The sequence below is a fragment of the Peromyscus californicus genome, unplaced genomic scaffold, assembly GCF_007827085.1.
Source record: "Peromyscus californicus insignis strain IS unplaced genomic scaffold, ASM782708v3 Scaffold_21__1_contigs__length_65335640, whole genome shotgun sequence".
Lineage (NCBI taxonomy): Eukaryota > Metazoa > Chordata > Mammalia > Rodentia > Cricetidae > Peromyscus > Peromyscus californicus.
The window spans coordinates 24,037,639-24,059,970 of NW_026294514.1; the positions used below are offsets into that span (position 1 = coordinate 24,037,639).

Consider the following 22,332-nt stretch of genomic DNA (forward strand, 5'->3'; position numbering starts at 1 on the left):
ATTTAAAAAAAAAAAAAGGACTCCCTCATTTACTCCACAAATCTTCTCTCTAACTTCAACACCTATGCGGCTGCCCACAAACAAGCACTCACACACACACACACACACACACACACACACACACACACACACTAATAATAATAATAATAATAATAATAATAATAAATAATAATAATAAAAATAAAAACAGTCTAGCAAGCTAAGTCCAAATGGCCTCAGCTTCGGCACCACCTTGACTCATTCACTTCCTCTGTGGCCAGTCCAGTTTTCCAAGCCACACAGAGGAGTGGCTGTGGCATTCAGTGTAAAGCTGCCAAGATACACGAAACTTCAGTTTGATTACCATATGTTCACTGTGATCACTTTCCTGCAGAAAAATGCTCCCCAGATCTCATTTGCTGTCTCCTTTCAGCTCCGCCTAGATTCTCTGGAATTCTAATGTTTTCCCTTCCTCTCTCAGTCGTGCTCTAGGGGGGAACACGCAAAGACACTGTTTTATTCCAGCAATGGCCACAGCAGGAGCAATACTGCACTTCGGTGCGGCCGTTGTCCCCATTCCCAGTGACTGTTTGCTCCATAAAAATGAAGTGTAATGTGTGCAGGCAGGCTGAGCAATTATTGCGAATATCAAAATTTTAGCAACAGAAGAACACGTGCAATTGTTCAAAGACCCTATGATTTACTGTCATGTTTGCCTCTGTACTGTGAATGTCATTCTTCCACTCCGAAGCCACGATTTTTATCCAAATCGGTTTTTACCAAATGCTGAGAACACAGTATTACAAACGGCGTAAGTGGCTGTGTAAGAAGAGAGTACTCTTGGGGAAAATTGTCATGTTCAAAGGACTCTGTGCTAAACATCACACAGGAGGCGGATACCCTAATTTTAACCCAGGAGGCAGAACCTACTTCCTGGAGTATTGTTGAAGGACTCTACAGTCATTTCCTGTTGCTACTAATGATTTTCAGCTATTACCATGTCAAGTGCTGAGGATCTTATTATGTAGAAACAGTCAGGTATCCAGATACTCTCTGTGACATATTCTACTGTAGAAATAAGGACAGAGTAAAGGAAAGCCCATGGGGAAGATGGTCATCTCAGGATGATTGCATTTGTTTAGCAGGATCTTGAATATCACCGTACTTCTAGCCACAAGCTGGGGCATGGGGACGGGATAAGAAAATAAATGACATGTTTAAGTCTCAAGCCTCACATATTTAAGTTTACATCCTCCAAAAGTCTCTGAAGCAACTGTAGAACTCAAGCAGGGATGGTAGGAGCAGGACACTGAGGATAGAACAAAATATAAAGTTCTCCATGTGTATGGTTTTAGATGTGTATGGCTTGGTGTAAACTAGAGAATAAACATGGAAGGCGGAATGGGGTTGACGAGAACCGAAACGTAGGAGGACATCACCTTTTTACCACATGGGCTACGTTTCTTGACATCTGTTGCTTATATCTGTATCAGACACCCACATGCCACCATTTGAAACTTCAATGAGAAAGACTCATCAACGGGAAAGTTCCTGAGGAGCAGATGAACTAAGCAGCAGCCACTTAAGATCATTATCAATTACAAAAAAAAAAAAAATCCGACTCAATTCCTCCCAGCTTTCTCTGCTAGTGACAGGATGCCGTCAGTGAAGTGACCTGGGTGTATGCAACGTCATACATGCACAAAATGATGGCGTTTCCAGGAGAACCGAGGAAGGAAGTGTTCATTTCCCCCAAGTACCTGTGTTTTAGTGGAAAGCAACCCTTTGAAGGCTTCATTAGACCATCCACACTTCGACTTTCTCCACATGTGGACAGCCAAAGGCAAAGCATTTGGTCCTGAAGCAGCCCTGAGCACAGTATACAGCAGACCACCGGACAGTGTTTGTGGACCAAGTCCACAGCTTTTGAAAATCTACCTCTATTTCACAAAAGCTTTTACTTCCTCCTCTGGCTTGTTCATTGATTTCTCTTTCCCAGTGAGTTACACACGTTCAGGGGATTCTGTTTCTTTTGAAGGTTTTCTCAACTTGGAGGCAATGCCAATGTGACTCCCAAGTTCTCATTCATTCTACAGAGATCATATCGCAGAGACGCTTCCCTCTCTGAGGTGCCCTGACAGTAGTGAACGAGAAGAGTCGCTCAGACAGCTCAACCCTTTTGTGTTTGTTGCTGCTGGGCCATATGAATATCACCTGGCCCACATCTCTCCTATGCTGTGGGTGTTGCATGAGTGCTTGACAACACAAGGCAGATGATTGGCAGCCCTAAAAATCTGACACCTTTTTTTTTCTATTTTGTGCCAATATTCTCTAGAGTCTGTGTGGGCATTTTTTTTTTAGAACTGAATGTTGGCAGAGAAGATGTACATTTGATTTCTGAAAATGAACAGTGCAAGCCAGGACTTACAATTCATAAATAAATTTCCATGTTTTCCCTGCAGGATATAAAGTCTCTGCCTACAAATTCAAATCTGAGCAGGGAACTCAACCACATCCAGTGGATTGAGGTACCATCCTGAGAGCCTTGAAGCATCTATTCTTTTTCATCTATAAAAAGCAGCTAAGGGCAGACCACAAATGCCTCAGCCAAATCCTTCAACTTATTACCACAGTTGATTTGTACTGTGTGACAAACCTTTTCTGGGGAGGCACAATACAAATGTCTACTCACCCCAAATAGGGTGACCAAAGTTCAGATAATACCAAAGTCCAATTCGGTGAACCAAAGAGGTTTTTTGGGGGGCGGTGGTTTACTTACAGGAATATGGGTGAGGGGTTACATATAGGAGCAGAAATGACCCCAGGACAACTGCATCACCAAAACCTACCCCAGCATGGGTGACTGCTCACAACAGCTGGGAACCTGGAGTACACTGCACAGCCTGCAGGCAGCTCAACAGTTTAGAGAGTTTCTTTTCCAAGTGTCACAGTTGATCCACATCTCTTCCAGAAAGTTCTGCTAGTTTCTGCTTCTCCCAAGCAACCAATCCGTTCTCAAGGTCTTCTTTGCAGCTCTTCTCTTCTGAGTCTTTGCAGCTCAGCTTCCTTCTCTGAAAGGGACTCTTAGATGTTATTTCTTACTCTGACAGGGAAGAGCCTAGTGAATCTGGTCAGTTTCAGGGACTTCCTGGAGCTCTTTTGAGTTGTTTGCCTAAGTGCTTAAAGAGCATCCTACAGGATGGAACTTTTCAATCTCAGAGAAAGCTTTTTCTTTTAAATTTTCTTTTCTTTTTTTTTTTTTTATTCTTCTCTCATACAATACACGTGAACTGCAGCCTCCCTTCCTCCACTTCTTCAAGTTGCCCGCATCTCCCCTCTCCCCCAGATCCACCCCTCCTCTGTGTCCCTTAAGAAAAGAGCAGGCCTCCCAGGGATAGCCACCAAATGTGGCCTAACAAGTTACAGTAAAGACTAGGCACAAACCCTTATATCAAGACTGGTCAAAGCAATCCAGTGGGAGGAGAGGGGTCCCAAGAATAGGCGAAAGAGTCAGAGACATCCCCTGTCCCACTGCTAGAGTCCCAGAAACACCTCAAGCTAGACAACCACAGCATGTATGCAGAGGACCTAGCACAGAGCCGTGCAGTCTCTGTGAGCTCCTATGAGCCGTGCTTAATTTATTCTGTGGGACATGTCCTCTGTCCTACCTCTGGCTCCTACAATCTTTCTGCCCCTTCATCTGTATGGTTCCCTGAGCTCCATGTGGGTCTCTGCATCTGCTCCTGTCAGCTGATGGAAAAAGCCTCTCAGAGGAAGTTTTCACACAACAATTGATAGAGCATATTCCATGATGTCAGCATGCGTAGTGGGCAACCACCTTGACCTATGTTTAGAATGGACCAAGCCTATCTCCCTGCATAGATTCCATTGAACAGCACTAAAATAGTATCAACACTCTTCTGGCTTGTATAAAAATGGCCCCTGTCATAGGCGTCTGTGTTTGAACACTTGATCCCTAGCTGAAGGTGCTGTTTGGAAGGTTCTGGAACTGTAGGGTTAGAGCTTTTGGGGGGAGAAATGGACCATACGAGGTGGACCATTGAAGTTTCTACAGCTTAACTCCGCTGCTTTCTGATTACTAGCTATGGACGCAATTTGATCAGCTGCTTCACACTCCTGCTGTTGTAACGTCCAGTTCTAAAGGTCAGAATTCAGTAATGAAGGAGCAGGCAGAACGGAGGCCTTCTTTCAGAGGGGAACTGTTTCCATGTGTTTCCTGGTGTATGGAGGATCCTTGCCTTGCTTGGCTTGTGATCCCTTGTTCTCTTCCCCCAGGCCCTTGCTTCCTTCTTCATTCCTTAGGCTGGTTTTCCCATCTTCCACTTGTATACATCCTCTCCAGAGTGATCCATGAGAAGGTCCCTTCCTTGACTTAATCTTGTGTTCAAACATGATCATGTGACGTTATCCGCAGGTTCCAGGCAATAAGATGTAGACTTGTTTAAAAAAAAAAAAATGATGCTACAGAAAACAGTTAAGAATTTGACTGAACCATATGGTCAGGTCACAAAGGATTGAGATCTGGGTAGAGTTAACAGGATACATTTCTTTGGCCTCCTTTTTTGATTCCCAGAATGTAACAACCTTAATCATTTTCGTAGCAATCTCTCTAGCTGTCTCCACTAAGGCTCAGACCAAAAACAAAACAAAACAAAAAACAAGCAAACAAACAAAACCCCACTAAATTGGTTCAAGGACTTCTTCACGCCCTTCAGGGTCACTCTGCAACTGTTCTGCTGCAAAGAAACAAACCCAAGTATGCAAATGTTTAAAAAGTGCCTAACTCAGTGTTTAGAACCAAGTTGGCTTGAAAACCTGCATGTAAAATGCAAGGGCTGCAAATTCTCTTTATTGTTCAAATGCTCCAGAAAGTACTGTCCCTGGGGCTGTATGGTGCCATTTGGAATGAAAATGAGCATCTTATGGAAACTTGGGTGTATCCAAAGGTCAGTGGACTTTCTACTAGATATCTCCGTTGCTCACAACAGATTTGGCTGTAGGAGTGGGAAATTTCACTTGGGGGAAATAAATGCAAGTATTTTTAATAACATGGTTCTGTTTCAACCTTGGCTCTTCCTTGAAGTTCAAAAGCACAGTTTTCTAATGTACTCAATCAATATTTATTGCCAGAAGCAGAATATTTTTAAATGTCTAAAACTGAACTCATCATTCTCAGGCCCCAATTGTCACAGCTGACTCCTTTTCTCTTCTCTGACTCGGTTTCCTTTCCTGTCTCTCTCATTAAATGATTTTCCCTGTCACCCAATTCAGAAGCTGGGGCTGAACTGTAGACTTCTTCTACATGCTCGTTCTCTGCACCCCATGTCATTGAATGCTAAACTGCCGCCAGGGGCTATGTCCCTGTCATCACCTAAAGTCTTGCCTCAGTTCTCAGCCTTTACTGTCTCGGAGTATTTTGTTCATTGTGTGAAGAAGTATTGCTGTGATTGGTGTAATAAAAAGCTGAATGGTCAAGAGCTAGGCAGGGGGTATAGGCGGGACTTTCAGGAACAGAGAGGACTCTGGGAAGAGAAAGGCAGAGACACAGAGCAAGCAGGATGTGCAGGAGGAGAGGTAACATCCACGAGCCATGTGGCAGAACATAGATGAATATAAACAGGTTCATTTAAGTTATAAGAACTAGTTAGAAACAAGCCTGAGCTATAGGCCAAGCTTTCATAATTAATAAGAAGTCTCCATGTCTTTATTTGGGAGTTGGAGGCACACCACCACCACCAAAAAAATCCCACTACACTTCACCTGCATGATGACAGTTGTTTGCATCTCATATTTTCCTCTTGGATCATACATACTGTGTTCAGTCCTCCCCACGCCAGACAGAGGAAGCAGAGGGAAACATCAGTGTCACGCCACTTCCCTGATTCAAACCCCTTAGCTGTTCACCCCTGCCACCTACTCCTGCTGCCCACTGCTCCGCAGTGCCTACAGGTTAAACTTCAAAAACTTAGTATGAAAAACCTTTTATAATCTGCCCTCAGCCTTCCCCTTCCCTCTGGCATTATCTCTTGAGGGAGGAGGGTGGGGCTTCCTACCCCATTTCTGAAACCTCTATGCTAGCTGAAAGTTTCCTGGAAACAAAAATTAGCAAAAAAAAAAAAAAAAAAAAATGCCTGTTGTTCTGAGTCCACAAGAGAAGGGATTAAAGTGTGTTGTTAATAAAGATTGTTAACTAAAGTCACAAGGGAGGAGAAAAGTGCTTTGAAGCTGGAAGGTTAAGGAAAGAGCCATGGTAGGAGATCAGGGTAGTAGTGTTCAGAATATGCTTCTTCTATAAATTCTACAAACAGTTATAAAGAAAATATAAAGGACACATTCACGATGAGAAGGAATATCATTTGGATCTTTTAAAGGCTTCAGTGCTATTTTACAAGTCTTCTCACTTTAAGGACTTTGCCACTGTAGAGGATTTAGTAATGCAGAGGGAAGTTGCTGGGTAGCTTAGGGCCAGGGGCAATATCAGCCTAGGCTAGATGCCTGGGGTAGGGAGGAAACCAGTGAATGCTTTAGTGATGTGATCTGTGAAACATATAGAGGTCTGTTGCAGAGAGACATCAGCTCTTTCTTGATGGCTCCCAGGGCTGCTGGCAATGCAGTGTTTCTTATTTCTGTTGATGACTGTGATTGACCCCATTCTCTTTTGGTTCTCATTGATCTTCATTGACTATCTTCTCCAACTTAGATCCAACAGTTCATTAACTCACCTTTTGTTCTTTCCTACTCCCAATGGCCTAGCAAAACACCCAACCTACATCAATGTAAGTGCATGGCTCCTCAGCTGGATACAGAAGCATGCATTCCGTACCAGACCATGTCGACGCCAGGCTTTCTCTCCCAGTGATGTTTTCAAGGCCTCAAGAACTGGCAAATCCCTCCCCTTCAAGAAATCACTCATTCCTTCGCAGCCAAATGAGAGAGCATCATTTCACAGCTCTTCCTTTACCATAAAAAGCCCATGTGTCCTCACCCTAATCTTTATCTTAGAACATAACATCAGAAAAAAAAAAAGATGTTTACATTATGATTCATAATGGTAGCAAAATTACAATTATGAAGTAGCAACGAAATAACTTTATTACCACAACATAAGGAACTGTATTAAAGGGTCACAACAATAGAAAGGTTGAGAACCACTAGAAGAATTCTCCCTCCTGTTGAAAGAGGTCCTGGTTTGGTAAGTCTGAAGTGGGACCTGATATGACTGGTCCAGCAAGCTCCTCAGTGATGCTGTTGTGGCTGCAGCTGGTCCTGCCATCTTAGTTCTTTACTGCAATTACCAAGTACTGGAAGCCATCCCCTGCATAAAGACCCAGAAATTCTAAAATACTGTCATTTTTCTTTCCTTTCTGGTCTTTTCTTCTCTGCATGAAGGCATATAAATAAACAAGCATCACTAATTTAAAAAAAAAAGCCTTCGCTCTTGTTAATTCATTCTACATCTTAACTTCTATTTAAATTGAGTCTTTATAAATGTGTCACACACACACACACACACACACACACACACACACACACACACACACACACATGCCCCTACTTAACTTTTAAAACCCTATAGGAACAGCTTTCTCCCCACAATGACATAAAAATTGCCTGTGGCAGCAGACTACTTCCTATTCACTTTCCAAGATTTCACTCAATCTCCTCTGGATCTTCCAGGAAGCCTCCCTCTTCCTCGACCTCTCCTCCTCCTTCTGTTTTGATTGAGATTGTTCCCTGTCATACCCCCCCTCCTATTTCTAACTGTACTTGTTTCTCTGTTTGCTAGAATATAAGCCTACGAAGGTCTGGAAACACGTCTAGTGTTTTTGTTCTCTGTCATATAAGAAGCTTTCAGTAATGTATTTGGGGAGAAAAGGAATAAATAAATGTCATTGATAGTTCACACCTGTTCACTGGCAACGTCTAGGGAGGTGGCAGATTTGGGGATATCCTTTGAAACAGGAGCGGCAGTTTTTCCATCCCAAATTAACTACGCTCATCCCAAATTCAAGCTAAAAACCATTTGCCTAAGCAAGAATAAATCAGAAGATTTGTAGACTCCCAGAATGCCAGTCAGCACCCACTCCACAATTGTGTTTTGTTTGTTTGCTTGCTTATTACAGCATGGGACTGTTTCCCCATTTTACAGCACTCCGTGGGTCCTTTAATGATGTTGCACCAAATAAACCCCAGTCATTGTCCCACCTGGGAGCAAATGTTGCCTACAATCCAATCCATTTGTGTTTATGACAAATAGCCAGGGTCTAAATGCATGATCTGAATGACCATATGAAATGCATTTTCTGAGACAAAAATCACACCTCTGAGTGTCTCGGCATATTGGCAATGCAGAGAGTTCCTTTTAAAGTTCAATTTTCGAGGCTGTTTATTCTGCAGCAATTCTAGCTCAGACCAAACTGATTGTTTTCCTGGCCTAAATTGTATTGCAGACATCGAGAGAAAGAACGTAAAAGGTTGCCAAACTCCCAGCTTTGAACAATATTGCGTTAACTGAGGGGATTCCCCTAATATTGCTTCTTATAATTTTTTTCTCCCCTTAAGAACTTTGCCATTTCTCAGGCATTCCAGAACACGGAGTGTCCACAGGAGCTGCTTCAAGCCAAAGCTCTCAAAGAAAATACATTATTTAATGTAAATTCTGTACATTTTGGTACCATTGCCAAAGAAGATGAGGACTTGGGGTCACAGAACCGAGATACTATTATTCATTTGTGTAGCTGGAAGTTTTCCTGTGTCCCACCCTGTCCGCAGCCGCTCAGACCCAAGTAAACACACAGAGGCTTATATTGATTATAACTGTTTGGCCATTAGTTCAGGCTTAGTATTGGCTAGCTCTTACATTTAAATTCAGCCCATTTCTGTTAATCTGTATGTCACCATATTTTCCATGGCTTTACCTGTGTGTCATTACATGCTGTTCCCTGGACGACAGGCTGGCATCTCCTGACTCAGCTTTCCTTTTCCCAGAATATTCCTTGTCTGCTTATTCCACCTATACTTCCTGCCTGGCTATTGGCCAATCATCATTTTATTAAACCAGTGTACAAAAGCATTTTTTTCATAGCACATTTGTACCAATAGTTTGATTTTTGTCAGCAAGACTAGCATACTATAATCCAAGGCCAGGAATCCAGTACCAGAAGACTTCTAATAAATACAAATCAATCTGGTGATTTCCCAAAAACCAATGTCTTCACATCTCTTGGCCTTCAGTTTAACCCTTTAGTCTACAATTTCATCTCTTCTCTTGTTCATATCTTCCATTCCTTTGCTGGTGCCATTCTCAGTTCCTGCCAAGCTCCAAACCTGGGTAATAGCAAACACTCATAGACTGGCACTGTGAGTCCATTATTCTCAGCCCCTTCTATGCATATTAACTCTTCTGATGGCTGTGCAGGAGGTAATCTTGTTCTTAGTTCATAGATGAGAAAGCAGTGCGGAAGGGAAGAACAGACAGACTAGAGAGGTGCTTTCCCCGAGGTCGCAAGGCTATTAAATGCTGTCTGCCTGGAGCTCTCTTTGACAATATTGTTGAGCTCTGGAGAGAAAGATCACAGTAGCAATCAAATTGCTACCACATAAATTGTAGCCATTTTCTTCACTTGGGCCGTCAGGCCTGCTCAACAATTCTATTATGCCTCCCCAGTCAGCTGCCTCAGCCCTTTTCTGTCCCCTTCCTCTCCCTCCACTCTCTGCAGGTTCATGTCCCACCCACTTCCCAAAGAAACTAGAAATTATTGGACCGAAACCCTTTCAGCCTCCTATTGCTATGGTCAATGAGTCTGCTTCCCGTCTAAGAACATGGAATTCAATGTTCCCTGCCTTTTTCACAGACGCTGTTCTGTCAATGCACCCCACCGTTCCTGTTTCACAAACACTATCTCCTCCTCCAGGATTCTTTTCAGCCAGTGCTTTGCCCTCTTTCACTGTGCTGTCTGTCCTTCCGTCAGCTCACTCTCTGGCTTCCTTTATTGCTACAACCTTACCCTACCCCCATTCCTCAACCTGCTCCTACATTCCAACATGGTTTTTGCTTTTGCCACCCCAGAAATTGCTCTTGCCAAGGTCATAAGGAGCTTGGCTTGGTCCTAATTTCAGGAGCCATCTCAGCTGCATTCGATGCTTCCACAGATGCGCTTATGTCAGTCAATTATGTGATACCTTCTACGTCATCCCCCAGGCTCAGGCTACTGCTAACTTGAGAGAATCATGCTGATAGTTTCCTGAACTTGGTGCATATTTATCCACTTCTCCGTGTTCCCCACGGCTGCCACCCTGAACTAGTCCATTACTTCTGACTCATGCAGGAAAATTTTTCATCTCTTTCCTCAACACAGTAAGGACTTCTGATTCAGCTGTTACCTATATTGAAGCCAATGTAACAATTAACAAATTTTAAACGATAACTCTAGTCATATAATGGTTTCAGTTGTCTTTCAGATACAATCCACAAGCCCCAAAATAGCTTTTAAAAACATTCAGAACTAGGTCAAGTCTCTTAACTTTTATTTCATGCCCTCTCACTGCCTCTACTATGTAGAATCAAGAATGTTCCAGAAGCTCCATCTCTTTGATAACTGCACTTAGGAAAGGTTACAAGGACAATGTTCCTTGACTGGACCCTCTCACCTTCCTGAATTCTTCTCATCACACAGCACTTCCTCAGAGCTTTTCTCCTTAGTCTCTTCTCATAAACTAGATCAAAATCTCTTCGTATATGCAGTCTTTATTTCCTTTTTTAATAAACTTTACCCCATAATTATTTAGCTTTCACTTGTAGTTAACCATATCCACAAATGGATAAAATCTATTTGTCTCTTTGAAATTGTTTTAAAGTGTTCAAACAGTGGTGCATGGTTAATACATGCTTGTAGAATTTTAAGTTACTGGTTCATTGTCATTCTCCAACTAAGTTAACTAGTTGTATTGTTCACTTGTGGACTCTGTTTATACTGTGTCATCACTTCCACTTCAGGGTTAGGAACTATCTACAAACGTTGTTAGTTATTCATCACAGAAAACACCACTTTGTGTCTTGCTGTACCAATGGCATGTCTAATAATACATTACTAGCCTAGCCAAAAAAAGACCATCATCTGTTGCCATATGTTCCGATAGTGAAATAAATTACATATCATCTCCAATTTCTGTTGTTTTTGTAAGGCATTCCATGTCTTTGACTATAACTAAACTCTTCTGTTTCATCTTGATGATGGGATGGTGTGTGTGTGTGTGTGTGTGTGTGTGTGTGTGTGTGTGTGTGTGTGTGTGTGTGTATGCTTTGTTGCCAAGCATAATCATTCTGCCCATCAACTATGAGGGCATGGCTTCTATCCTAACATGTTCGTCCATGCATATTATTAAAGAAGGGAAAATAGAAGCACAATTCTCTCACTGATCAAGTAAGAAGTTTGCAAAGACTATATGAGGAATAAGTCTGTTTAAAGAAAACAAATTGTATATGAAAGTGGAGAAAAGCTGAGTAACCTTCTTTTCTAACCTGTTTCAAATCCAAAGGTAAGTGTATACCATTTTGTTTCCAGTGAACACTGCCTTTAAAAAAAAATGAGGCCATTAAAGCATCTAAAATAGCTCCAAATGCCATGTCTCATACACGTCTCCTTGATTCCCAAGCTGTCGTGTGGGTAAAAACCACACTTATTGGAGGAACACAGTAATGACAGCTCAGAGGCTGAGGCTGAAACTTCAAAGTAATTGAACCATTTAACCACTATTTACTTGCCCAGAATTTCTCCTCAGAAATGACCCTTTGCTAAAAGCCTATGTTCTTGTTCCATGCTGAATTCATTGCCTTTCGGATACGCTCTGTGTGCAGCGTGGCTTGCTCCCAAACTGACACTAACTACGTTATCTTCTTGGCTTCTGGTAGCATGGCTTTTGTCCAAGCTCTGCGTGATCTTCAGGCAGGCGTTCTCACATTTGAGCTTGCACTGGAATCACTTAGAATGTCACGGATTATGGGGACTCCACTGATACATTTTCTAGTTCAGAAGGCATCCGGTGGGGCCGAGGAGTTTAATTTCCAGGGTACCTCCAGGGATGATGATGAGATTGATCAAAGGCCGAGCTTTCATTTGAAAATTCCTCTGACCCAAAGATAGGCTATTTACCACAAACCATAGCATTTTCTACCCCAACTTATATAAAATGTAGTTTCCTTTTGGGGAACCTGTCATCTCGTTTTCCATTATTTCTCTAGGACAGTATTGTCTGATAGAAATATCATGTGAGCTACCAGGGTAATATTTACTTACTTACTTATTAATTTGTTTGTTTGGGTTTCTTGTTGTTTTAGGGGGGTAAGAAATGATGTCATGTAACCAAGGATGCCGTCAAAATTGCTATGTAGTTGAGGATGACCTTGAGCACCCTTTCTCCCGGAATGCTGGGGTTTCAGTTTAGGCAGTACTAGAGTTTGAACCCAGAGTTTCCTACATGCTAGGCAAGTGCATACCAAATGAGCTCAGCTCCAGCCCTACAAGTATACATTTAAATTTTTTAACAGCCATATTAAAAAGGTAAAAGATTAAGTCAATTTTAATAATACATATTTATGTAAAAATAAACAATGTATTAATAATATATTTTATCTCACTCTCCATCGACATATAATCAGTATGAAAAAATAACAATGAGCTATTTCACTTTCTCTTAGTTTTATGTTCAATTACATGCTGTCTTTGAAATTGGATACATGCTTTTTTAGACTTCAAGTGGATTGCTTCCTGGAGTACCCATGTTTCCAGTGCTGCCTGGCCACACACGCCCAGTGTTCTCTGCAGTGGACAGCTACAGTCCTAGAAGTTCAGGATCAAAGCAACTGGAACAGAGACAACCCCCCTTGTCCTGCCCCTTGCTATGCCTGCCCTCCTCACTAGACTTCTTCAGTTTCAAGATCTGCCAGCTGCACTATCAAGTTGATGACAAGTTTTAAGGAGAAAGAACCGTATCATTAGGCATGCACATTGATTTTAAAATGCCTGCCAGTATCAGAATTTATTCTTTCTTCTTATGCACAGAACCAGATATAAATATGCCGCGATGCCGTCCTTGCTACAGAGTTTACACTTCTCCAGCTGCAGACGCAGGTCCTTCCTGCTCATCAGCAGCTCCTCCCCCTAGTAATGCAATCCACATAAACAGTACAGTATTTGTGCCTCCTTATTCTCCCCATCCTCCTGGAATCTTCTAGAAATGGACACATAGACATCCGTTTGTCTACATGTGTTTAATGAAACTAGGATCCATTGTACCCATTCTCTGCATAACTGCATTCTTACTCAATATTGAGTCATGGAATCCGTGTAAGTCAGCTGCAATTTGTGATTCTTTCTTCTCAGTGGCTGCAGAAGAACCCATAGTCTTGGATAGTGTAATGTGCTCAATATGTCTGTCATTGGTCACATTTGATCCTTTCTTTTTTTTTTTTTTTTTTTGGTTTTTCGAGACAGGGTTTCTCTGTGTAGTTTTGCGCCTTTCCTGGAACTCGCTTGGTAGTCCAGGCTGGCCTCGAACTCACAGAGATCCACCTGGCTCTGCCTCCCGAGTGCTGGGATTAAAGGCGTGCGCCACCACCGCCCGGCTAATTTGATCCTTTCTTAAGCTGTAATAAAAAATTGCAAAACTTCCCACTGCATATCAATTTATACGTAGCATCTATCTGTGCCTGTTCTCCCTTTTGCTTAGTCTGCAATCTCATTTTTAACCTTTAACCTGAACCTTTTCCTACCACACCTTACTCACTTTCCTCCCAACAAGAGCACTGACTGGTAGCAATCTCAGTAATTCATTTGAGGCCATTTCCTAAAAAAAAACCCTGACTCAGTCAGCAAAGGGCACACACCAGGGTCTACCCCCTTAGCCCCCTCTGGAGGGCCACTCTTCCGATATTTTATTCACTTGTCTGCTTTGCTGACAAACAGTAAACAAGCCTGCAAGACAGTCACAAAGATGTTGTTGCTGTGTGCCCACTGAGTCTGCAAACAAATACCAATCCACATAAGTAGAAGTGTCCTTCTTTATTCTTTGAAATAATGAAAAAACAATTGGACAATAAATGAACAGACCTGACCTTGAGAACCTAACCAGAGTTACTCAGATTGCAGCTCCAGTGGTAACAACAAGCAGAATGATAAATAGCAATAAACTATTCAACTTCACCATGTAACAAGTGTGGTCTTGGTGCTTTACAAGTGAAAATTCGTTTGTCTCTTCAACACCTCTATGAAGTACATCCTCTTATCTTATTATGATTCCCCTTCATATCTAAGGACGCTCAGTTCACACAGTCAGTCAATGCCCAAATAGGATTGAGATGGGAGTTGTCTGGCTCCAGGGTCTTAATTCTCTGCTTTACCTATCTCTGAGTTTTGGCATCCTCAGATGTAAATTAGCTAGGACCATAAGAACCCTGCCTAGGATAGCTGGGAGAAACGTGGTCGTGATTTGAAAGTCATTCACAGTTCTAATAAAGTGGGACACTCATGTTTCAGTGTGGAAAATTTGACTAAGCAGACAGCCAGGCTGGCAAGTTAGAGCTAGCTAATGCTGAACCTGAATGTCACCCCATGCCCAGAGCTGGCTGATTAGAGCAAGAATGGCCACATTTCTCTTCTGTGTCTTGACCATATTCTTCCTCTCTAGGCTTTGCCCCTTGCGTTTTACTTAATTGGAACACCAAGCTATAAATCTTATGTACTAAGGGGCCAGAAAACTCTCTGGAGTTCTTGGACTGAAATCTGTGTGGGAGTTTGGCAATATTGAATTTTCAAATAAAATGATTAACAGTCACCTTCAGGGCAGCCTCTGAGAAAATAATCCTTCTTGAATCTTGCCACCTTAATCTAAGGAAGCTTTTTGTTTTCAAGTTTAATCAAAAGAATTTGGAAGTAACATGGGGATTAGTGAGTGAAAGCAGGTGGAGAGAACCATCCCTCTGTCTATTCCAGGATTCTTGTCAGCAACTGTCATGCCATCCCTGTCCTCTGTCTATGCCTAAAAAGGCCCCCGGGACATGTCACCAGGAAGGGCTAAGGCATTTCATTCCATTTTAACTGTGCTCATCTCTAATTGCTGGTTTTATTAGCAACAATTTTTTCCAAGATTCTAATAATTGAAAATAGGCCCACCTGATCAGAAAACCTATTTGCTTTTCCGGAGCACACTAAGTTCCTTTGGATTTGGTGAAGCAGAGAATTAAAATCAGAAGAAAGCACATAATCCAATCCAATTCAATTGCAAACTGAAGCCTACAAGCCTACTATTCACTGAAACAATGATTTAGATGATCTGAGAAATAAATATGGGATGTTTATGGCTTTACACAATAAGACTTGGCCTCATTTATGCGGCAGGAAGGTCATTTACAACTAATTTCTAAAAGATACTGAGTGCCGATATTGAACTTTCAAATCAAGGCTAGAGATTGGAACAATCGAAAGAGGACAATTAAATAGTATAAACTTGTTTTCAGAGAGAGAATTTTCAAGGAAGCCATAGTACTTAATAATCATAAAGTGCAGACGAAGATGACCTGACCAGTCTGGCTTTCTAAAGAATATCTGTGTTGATAAGCTATAAAAAATAGGGCATCACCTTCTGGGACATGTCCATGCCACCCCAGCTGTCTTCTATGCTCATCAGTGAAGCCATGCTACCTTTTCTGCCATCTGTGCTTCCTGGGACCAAATCTCACCCTTGGGAAGATGTTCTAGAAACTCTTTAAGGGGCCATTTCCCGGCCTCGCATGTGAATTTTATAGGTAGAACTCATCTTCCCAATCGTCTAGTCTCAATTCACCCATTATTCTCTTTGCCTTTCCACTCACCCCAGTGTCTTAAATACTTAAGTTGTTTACCTCTACTGCAGCCTTATCATCCCAAGTGTTGACAAACCTTGGGAGAAATGAACAGTGGCTTTTACTTTCAGGAAGATTGCTTTCTGAGACAGAGCAGGCAGAAATTGCTCTGGACTCCACATCTCAGTTTCTCATTAGCTGCGAGACTTTGGGAAAGTCACTTGATATGTCTGTGGTTCTGTGTCTCACCTGAAAAGTAAGGAGAAGCAGTTCACTGGAAGAGAAAATAAGATAGCGCATGAAGAGCTCTTAGGAAGTATTTAAAAGTCAAGGAGCAGTGTCACCTGCCTATAATTGCAGCACTCGGGAAGCTGAGGCACGAAGATCTGGGGTTTGAGGTCAACCTGGACTGTACAAGGGTGACCTTGTCTGAAAAAAAAAAATAAAAGAGAAAAGATGATTGGAGCAATGTTCACTGAATTGAGAAGTATCCTATGGTTCTGGATTTTAGCGGAGTTTTGTACAAGAGAAAGCTGTAGCATTTTAACTGGCATTTTTAATGTCTGGGAACAAAGGAAGGAAGCTTAGGATCTTGGCTTACCTTTAGGGTGAAGAAATGCCCTCTGAAATTCACCATCATTGACACCCTATGCTTGGCTTAGTATCAGAACTGAATTGTCTCCTCCCTGTGAGTAGGGAAAACACTTACATGGGAAGAAACATTTCCATCTCCCAGAAAAGCTACAAAAGCCAGAGATTCATATTCCAGCCCTTCTTGTAGTTGGGGCGAGCACTTGATGGGGTCCTGCAGCTAGATATATCTGCCACAGATTTCAGATGAAAAGCTAAGTAGCTCATCCAGGGAGGGCTGGTAGAATAGGAGGTTGTATGGCTGGTTCTAGCAACAGAATCCAGAGGCCCATGCTGGTGAAATTGATGGGCTCACTTGCTCATTCTGTGTCCAAGGTGGGTCTTGACTGCTCCCTGTCTGTGGCTTTTTATCTTTGCTCCAATTGTCTTACCTCTACCTTTGTTCTTTGGCTACTGCGGATATTGTCCGGCTATCATTTCCTCCAGTAAGTGCATTTTCCTCTTAAATTATCCAAAGCTGGTTTTGTTGATACCAAATTGGCTCCTCCTGTGCCCTCCCCAACACAGTATCTAGTTACCTTGCATACAGTTCTATGGGATCCCAAGACAACGGCCCTTCTGAAGTTTACTTCAGCTCTCCAGCTCTTTCCTTGTTCCCCCTCTAGATGAAATCGCACCATCTGGGGGCGGGGGGGTTTCCTTTGTGATTTTATTTTCCATGAGGGATAATCTAATCTGATCAATTCACTCAAGCCCATGTACTAACTGCTGAAAATAATGTAAACATTAAGCCAGCATTTTTGGCTGGCATTTTTAATGTCATAGAACAAAGGAGGAAAGAATTTCTCCTTGGTCTTCACACATTGCCAAAGCCTGTAAGGTAACTAGACTTTTCAACAGCAGAAGCCCCACATCTGCCAAGATATGTCCTCTCTAGTCCATCGCAAGTCTCTGTAGACAAGTCACATTGTGACAGCAGTGAAATTTACAGCATTAGTGTCTTTATCTCAAGGACACACACACACACACACACACACACACACACACACACACACACACACACACACAAAGGGGAAGGAGAAGAGAGGTACACAACCTTTAGCATGGCAAACAGCCCAGAATCTTGAGCCCTAACTTTGTAACATGCTAGTATATTTTTAACAGCTGGCTGAGAACTGGAGATTGGAGAAGATAGAAATTAAACCCTGATTTGTAGCATTTTCTGACCTGATTTGCATTGTGTAAACACATCTACCGTGTCCAGTTTCAAGCTACCAAAATCATGTTAGTAAGATCATAACATTCTTGGATATTTCATGATTTGTTCTTGTACTCCAGTGTCTGGTTGCTTTCCCAGCAGTTCCTCACTAACGTCTTGTCTGCTCCACTGGAACCCATTGGACATTTCTGCTCTCCAAATGGACCCCACTCTATCCCTACTTTATTTGCTTCAGCACAAACCATCCTCCACTGGACCAAGTCAGTTTCTCTGTTGCAACTCACAGCTGGCTGTGCTTTCCTTCAGAGCACTTAGGTTATATACTTGCCGCTTACTATCGCTGTGTGGTATTGGACATCGCAAGCTATGTGTGATCAGACTAGCTCTCAACTCCTCGCGAACCCAGTGCTCCTAGTCAGTCTTTTGTAAGGGGAATTTGGGGGATTATCAGAAAACTTTAGCATCTGAGTAAATCCTCCTGGTCCATATAACCACAAATATGACAGGAATCCTTCTGTGTTCTGCTGCTTTTCTTAAAACCTTGCAGTATCAAAGCTGGAAGAAATCATTCCAAATGCTTTTTCTCTGATCACAAGATATTCTACACATGTGTCTTGCGGTACCTTGGGGAAGTTGGGATGGGATGATGGGAGGAAGTGTTGCCCAAAGATAGAGTTCCTGGCTTGCCTCAGTCATACCTCCAGAGAGCTACAACTTTCACGCTTGCTATCTCTCTTCCTTATAAGATTTCTCTTGAATGGTTTTTGACTGTGAAAGAAATTTAAGCTAGTTTTTGTTTTATAGATATGCAAAATAAGCGCTCAAAGAAGTGTAGAATAGTAAGGGGAGATCATTCGTGTATGTCCTAGGGAGAATGTCTCCTCATTTCAACATTCTCAGTTCCCCTTCTTTCCTCCCAGCTCCAAGTCTCAGCAAAGAATCCACTTTCCAATTATATCACATTTTCAAAGTGTTGAGCTCTTTCCGAAACTATACCGCATGGATCTCCCATTTGTACTTGGGTAATAAAGTGTTTGTCTAAGATCACATGCATAATAAGTCACAGAGCCACACTTTGAACCAGGACTCTCCTTGTCCCAAACTATTTTCATGTCGTTTCTTTCCACTGTGCACAAAGCACCAGAGGAAGCTTCACTGCCACCTTGAGGAAAGCTCTGTGGTCCACACATCTTCTCCACGAAAGACTTCCTTTAGTTTTTAAACAAATTATGCTTTTTAAGAAACTATATAAATACACAACATAAAACCAGTACATAAATAAGGATCTGAAGAAAAACCATCTTGCTTCTTTCTGTCCACATCACATTTCCTACCTCAATATGCATCTGCAATGCTTTAACCTCCTAGACGTCTACATTTTCATCAGAAGCTCAGAATCGAGGACAAAAAAAAAATGGCAGTGCACTTCTAGAATACTACTTCATTTCCTGAACAACTAGAAACCTCTTGTATGCCATGCAGATTTTAATTCATATCTCAGTGATAACACATTCCGGGCATGTAACCTCTGGCTAGTCATTTTCAGTGTCGTGAGAGGAAAAGCATGTGCCTTCTATAGGTTATTGAAAAAGCAGTATGAGACAGATTCTAGCATAAAGTAAGTGTTCAACAAATGATCACCACATGTTTCCACCTGTAAGTGAATATTTCTATACTATAGTTCTAGCCCTGCTATTCAAATAAAGGCTTATCTATAGGTTCGGTAACAAGTTTGCCTCCGACAAACACAAAACTAGCTAGTTCATCCTATTTCATTGAACTCAATAAACTACACACTGAGTTCTTAATGTCTGCTAGACACAGCATCATCCCTAGGCTGTAAAAAATAACAGATACTCAGTTCTTGCCTTCAAGGGGCTTAAAGTATAACCCATACCTAAGGTAAGAGCTTAGACATTTTAAATACCTCTAAGAGAGAAAATCTCAGCACACAATCAAGTATCAGTTCTTTGAGATAAGATGAAATGAGAGAGAGAGAGAGAGAAAGAGAGAGAGAGAGAGAGAGAGAGAGAGGAGAAAGAGAGTTATCTTCTTTGTCTCTTAATCTAAATTGTAGAATGAGTGTCCAGTTGGTCACCTTTCCTCTCTTAAGCCACCACTCTCTGAGAGTTATTGGGCTGCTCCTCTATCTTCTCTTTCTGCATTAAATGATTCCAATCTTTCAACGTTCCCCCGGCGGTCCTATCTGCCAGCCTTCGGTTTAATCATTTTCACTGCTCCCCTCTGGAGTTTCTCCAAGTCCTCTACATTCCAGTGTGTTGCTTTGTCATTGAATCCAGCCTTCTGAGCAATTTATCCCTTCATATAGACAAAAAGAAAAATGAAAGCAACCTCCAAATAGGAGGATGGGAGGTAGAAGCAAGGACGGTTGCCCAAGGAAGGGACTAATGGAGAACATTCACAAGCTCAAAGAGAATTAGCACCAGCATTCGGGGGAGGGCTAAAACCGGAACAGTTTTTAAATAGTGTCAGCCATTCTACTCACAATTATCAAAATTTCTTTTAAGTATATGACTTTCAACAGCAAACTTGAGACTTGCTGCAGTTACATCTGAGATTATCAGAACAAGACCAATAAAACCTCTGAAGTACAAAAGTTAAGGAGATCAAACAAGAATGCAAGATTCTTAAAATGCCTCTGGCCATCAGGTAGGCAGCTGAGTGCTTACTATGCCATTCAAGGCTTTGGCCAGTCTTGGCACATGCAAAAGATCTTTCATTTGTGTTCAATCCATCAATATAATTAATATTTCTTGGGCTGAAAGTGCAGCAAAGTCTAAGTGACTCTTAAGCAATGATAGATAGAGGTTAATCAAATGCATGCCGATCACAGCATGCTACCAACACAGGCAGCAAGAAGAAAATACAAAAACAGAGCTCTAGTAAAAATATCCCTTCCAGACATACACAACCACTTGCGGGGAGTCTCTTTTCATACCTTCAACCTGCCTTCTTGTTATTATGCCAGTGAGTTTTTCCAGCATTCTGAGAGACAGCAGCACATCTACAAGAGCATGCACACATGCGGGCGTGCGCGCACGCACGCACGCACACACACACACACACACACACACACACACACACACACACATACACACAAGAGTGAGGGAGATAGAGAGAGAGAGAATATCATGCTTCTTCCATCACATTGCCAAATGCTCTAAAAAGGCTGTGAAAATTCCTACTAGTTAATAGTCTGCCTGTTGATTGCATATCTTTGTTTTTCAAACCATGATTTTAAAATGAAATGTTTTCTTTCCCCTTCTGGAAACCTAAAAATACATGTTTAGAGTGAAAGTCTTGGTTGTGTGTGTCTGTGAGGGGCAGGGACCAAGCATTAATCTTTGGGGCTTTCTCCAGACAGACAGTGTTGGCCAAGTCTAGTGCCGTTTCTGAAGCTACTAGGGTCCCAACAAGACCTTGTCTGGCCTAAAACTGGTTGGGCTGGCAGGTGTCTGTCCTAAGATAGCTCTGAGAAATAGGCATGAGGGAACAAGTTACACTACAGGACACCCTTCCTCCCAAGTTCTCCAAAGACCCCTCAGGTCTAGGTTCAGAAGAAACTCCTGGTTTGGTGTTGAATTGCCCCATAGAACTGTAGTTACACAAGTAATAAGGTCTGTCAACTAATTCCTTAAACCCTCATATACATACATTTAATATTGTGATTGTGAAATAATCAGCACTTGAATACGGTCAAGAACTTATCATAGTATCAGAACAAAAAGCCTTGTGGACGCAGGCAGAAAATCATGAGATACTTATTTATCACCAGAGTTGAGCTGATCCATCACCCTTGCTCTTGACAGTCCCCCATGTTCAACCATGGAGTCTAGATGCTTGTAGCAGAGTGAAGGAAGGACATACGAACACAAATACTGTTGGAGCATACACAGTGAGACACTCTAAAAGAAAGGGTATTAAAGTCATGGCATGCTAGTTGCTCCTTAACAACTATGCATCATAACTCAGTAGTTACAATTTTTGCAAAAAGAAGCCTCCGCTAATGAACTGGCACTACAAATAGCCTCTGATCTCATTTGTTTGGCAGTCGAGGAAGTCTTATAAATTCTGAACAACTGTTGAGAAAGTGAAAGCAGGCCATTGATAGTGACATGTTACCAGATTGCCATGTAGCTAGTGATTATGGCAAGTAGCCAAAACCTATGGCTTAACAAATCATTACTGGACACAACCCAGCATTCCCTTTTTTACCCAAATGTGTTCTTCACAGACTTAGCACAAAATAACTCCTAAAAGCCAATAATTTGTACTGTTCCTCTGAAATCCACCATGCCTTGGGAAGCCATTTTTTAAAACACAGTTTCAACTTGGAAATATAACTATGTGTAATATTAACATCCCTATATGAGGACTAAAAAAAATGTGAGAACAGTTCATTACACACACACACACACACACACACACACACACACACACACACACACATCTAGAATAAACAGGAGTAGAGTGTATCTGACAGATAAAGAACATATCTGCTAGATAGCTTTTTGGAATCTGAAAAATTAAAATAAAATTCTTGCTGACTTTGAAAAGCCAAACATTTGGGTCACTCTTTAAAAAAAAAAAAAAAGGAAAAAAATAGCCAGCAGATTAAAGGAACTCCATTTATAAAAATCAAATGAACCTCTAACAAAGCTTG

The 22,332-nt window shown here is 41.8% G+C and overlaps 1 protein-coding gene across 6 annotated transcripts in view; it reads left to right on the top strand.

Annotated features, from left to right (window-relative positions):
* Vwc2l (von Willebrand factor C domain containing 2 like) overlaps nt 1-22,332 on the top strand; it is a 161,811-nt gene that overhangs the window by 131,074 nt on the left and 8,405 nt on the right. Inside the window, exon 5 of one of the 6 annotated variants that reach the window (XM_052749781.1) lies at nt 12,749-13,384. The exons of the other annotated variants lie outside the window; for them this stretch is intronic. Coding sequence (XP_052605741.1) covers nt 12,749-12,843 — 95 coding nt within the window. The 3' untranslated portion in view covers nt 12,844-13,384. Of the gene's footprint in view, nt 1-12,748; nt 13,385-22,332 lie in introns of those variants that run through there. 6 annotated transcript variants of the gene reach the window in all.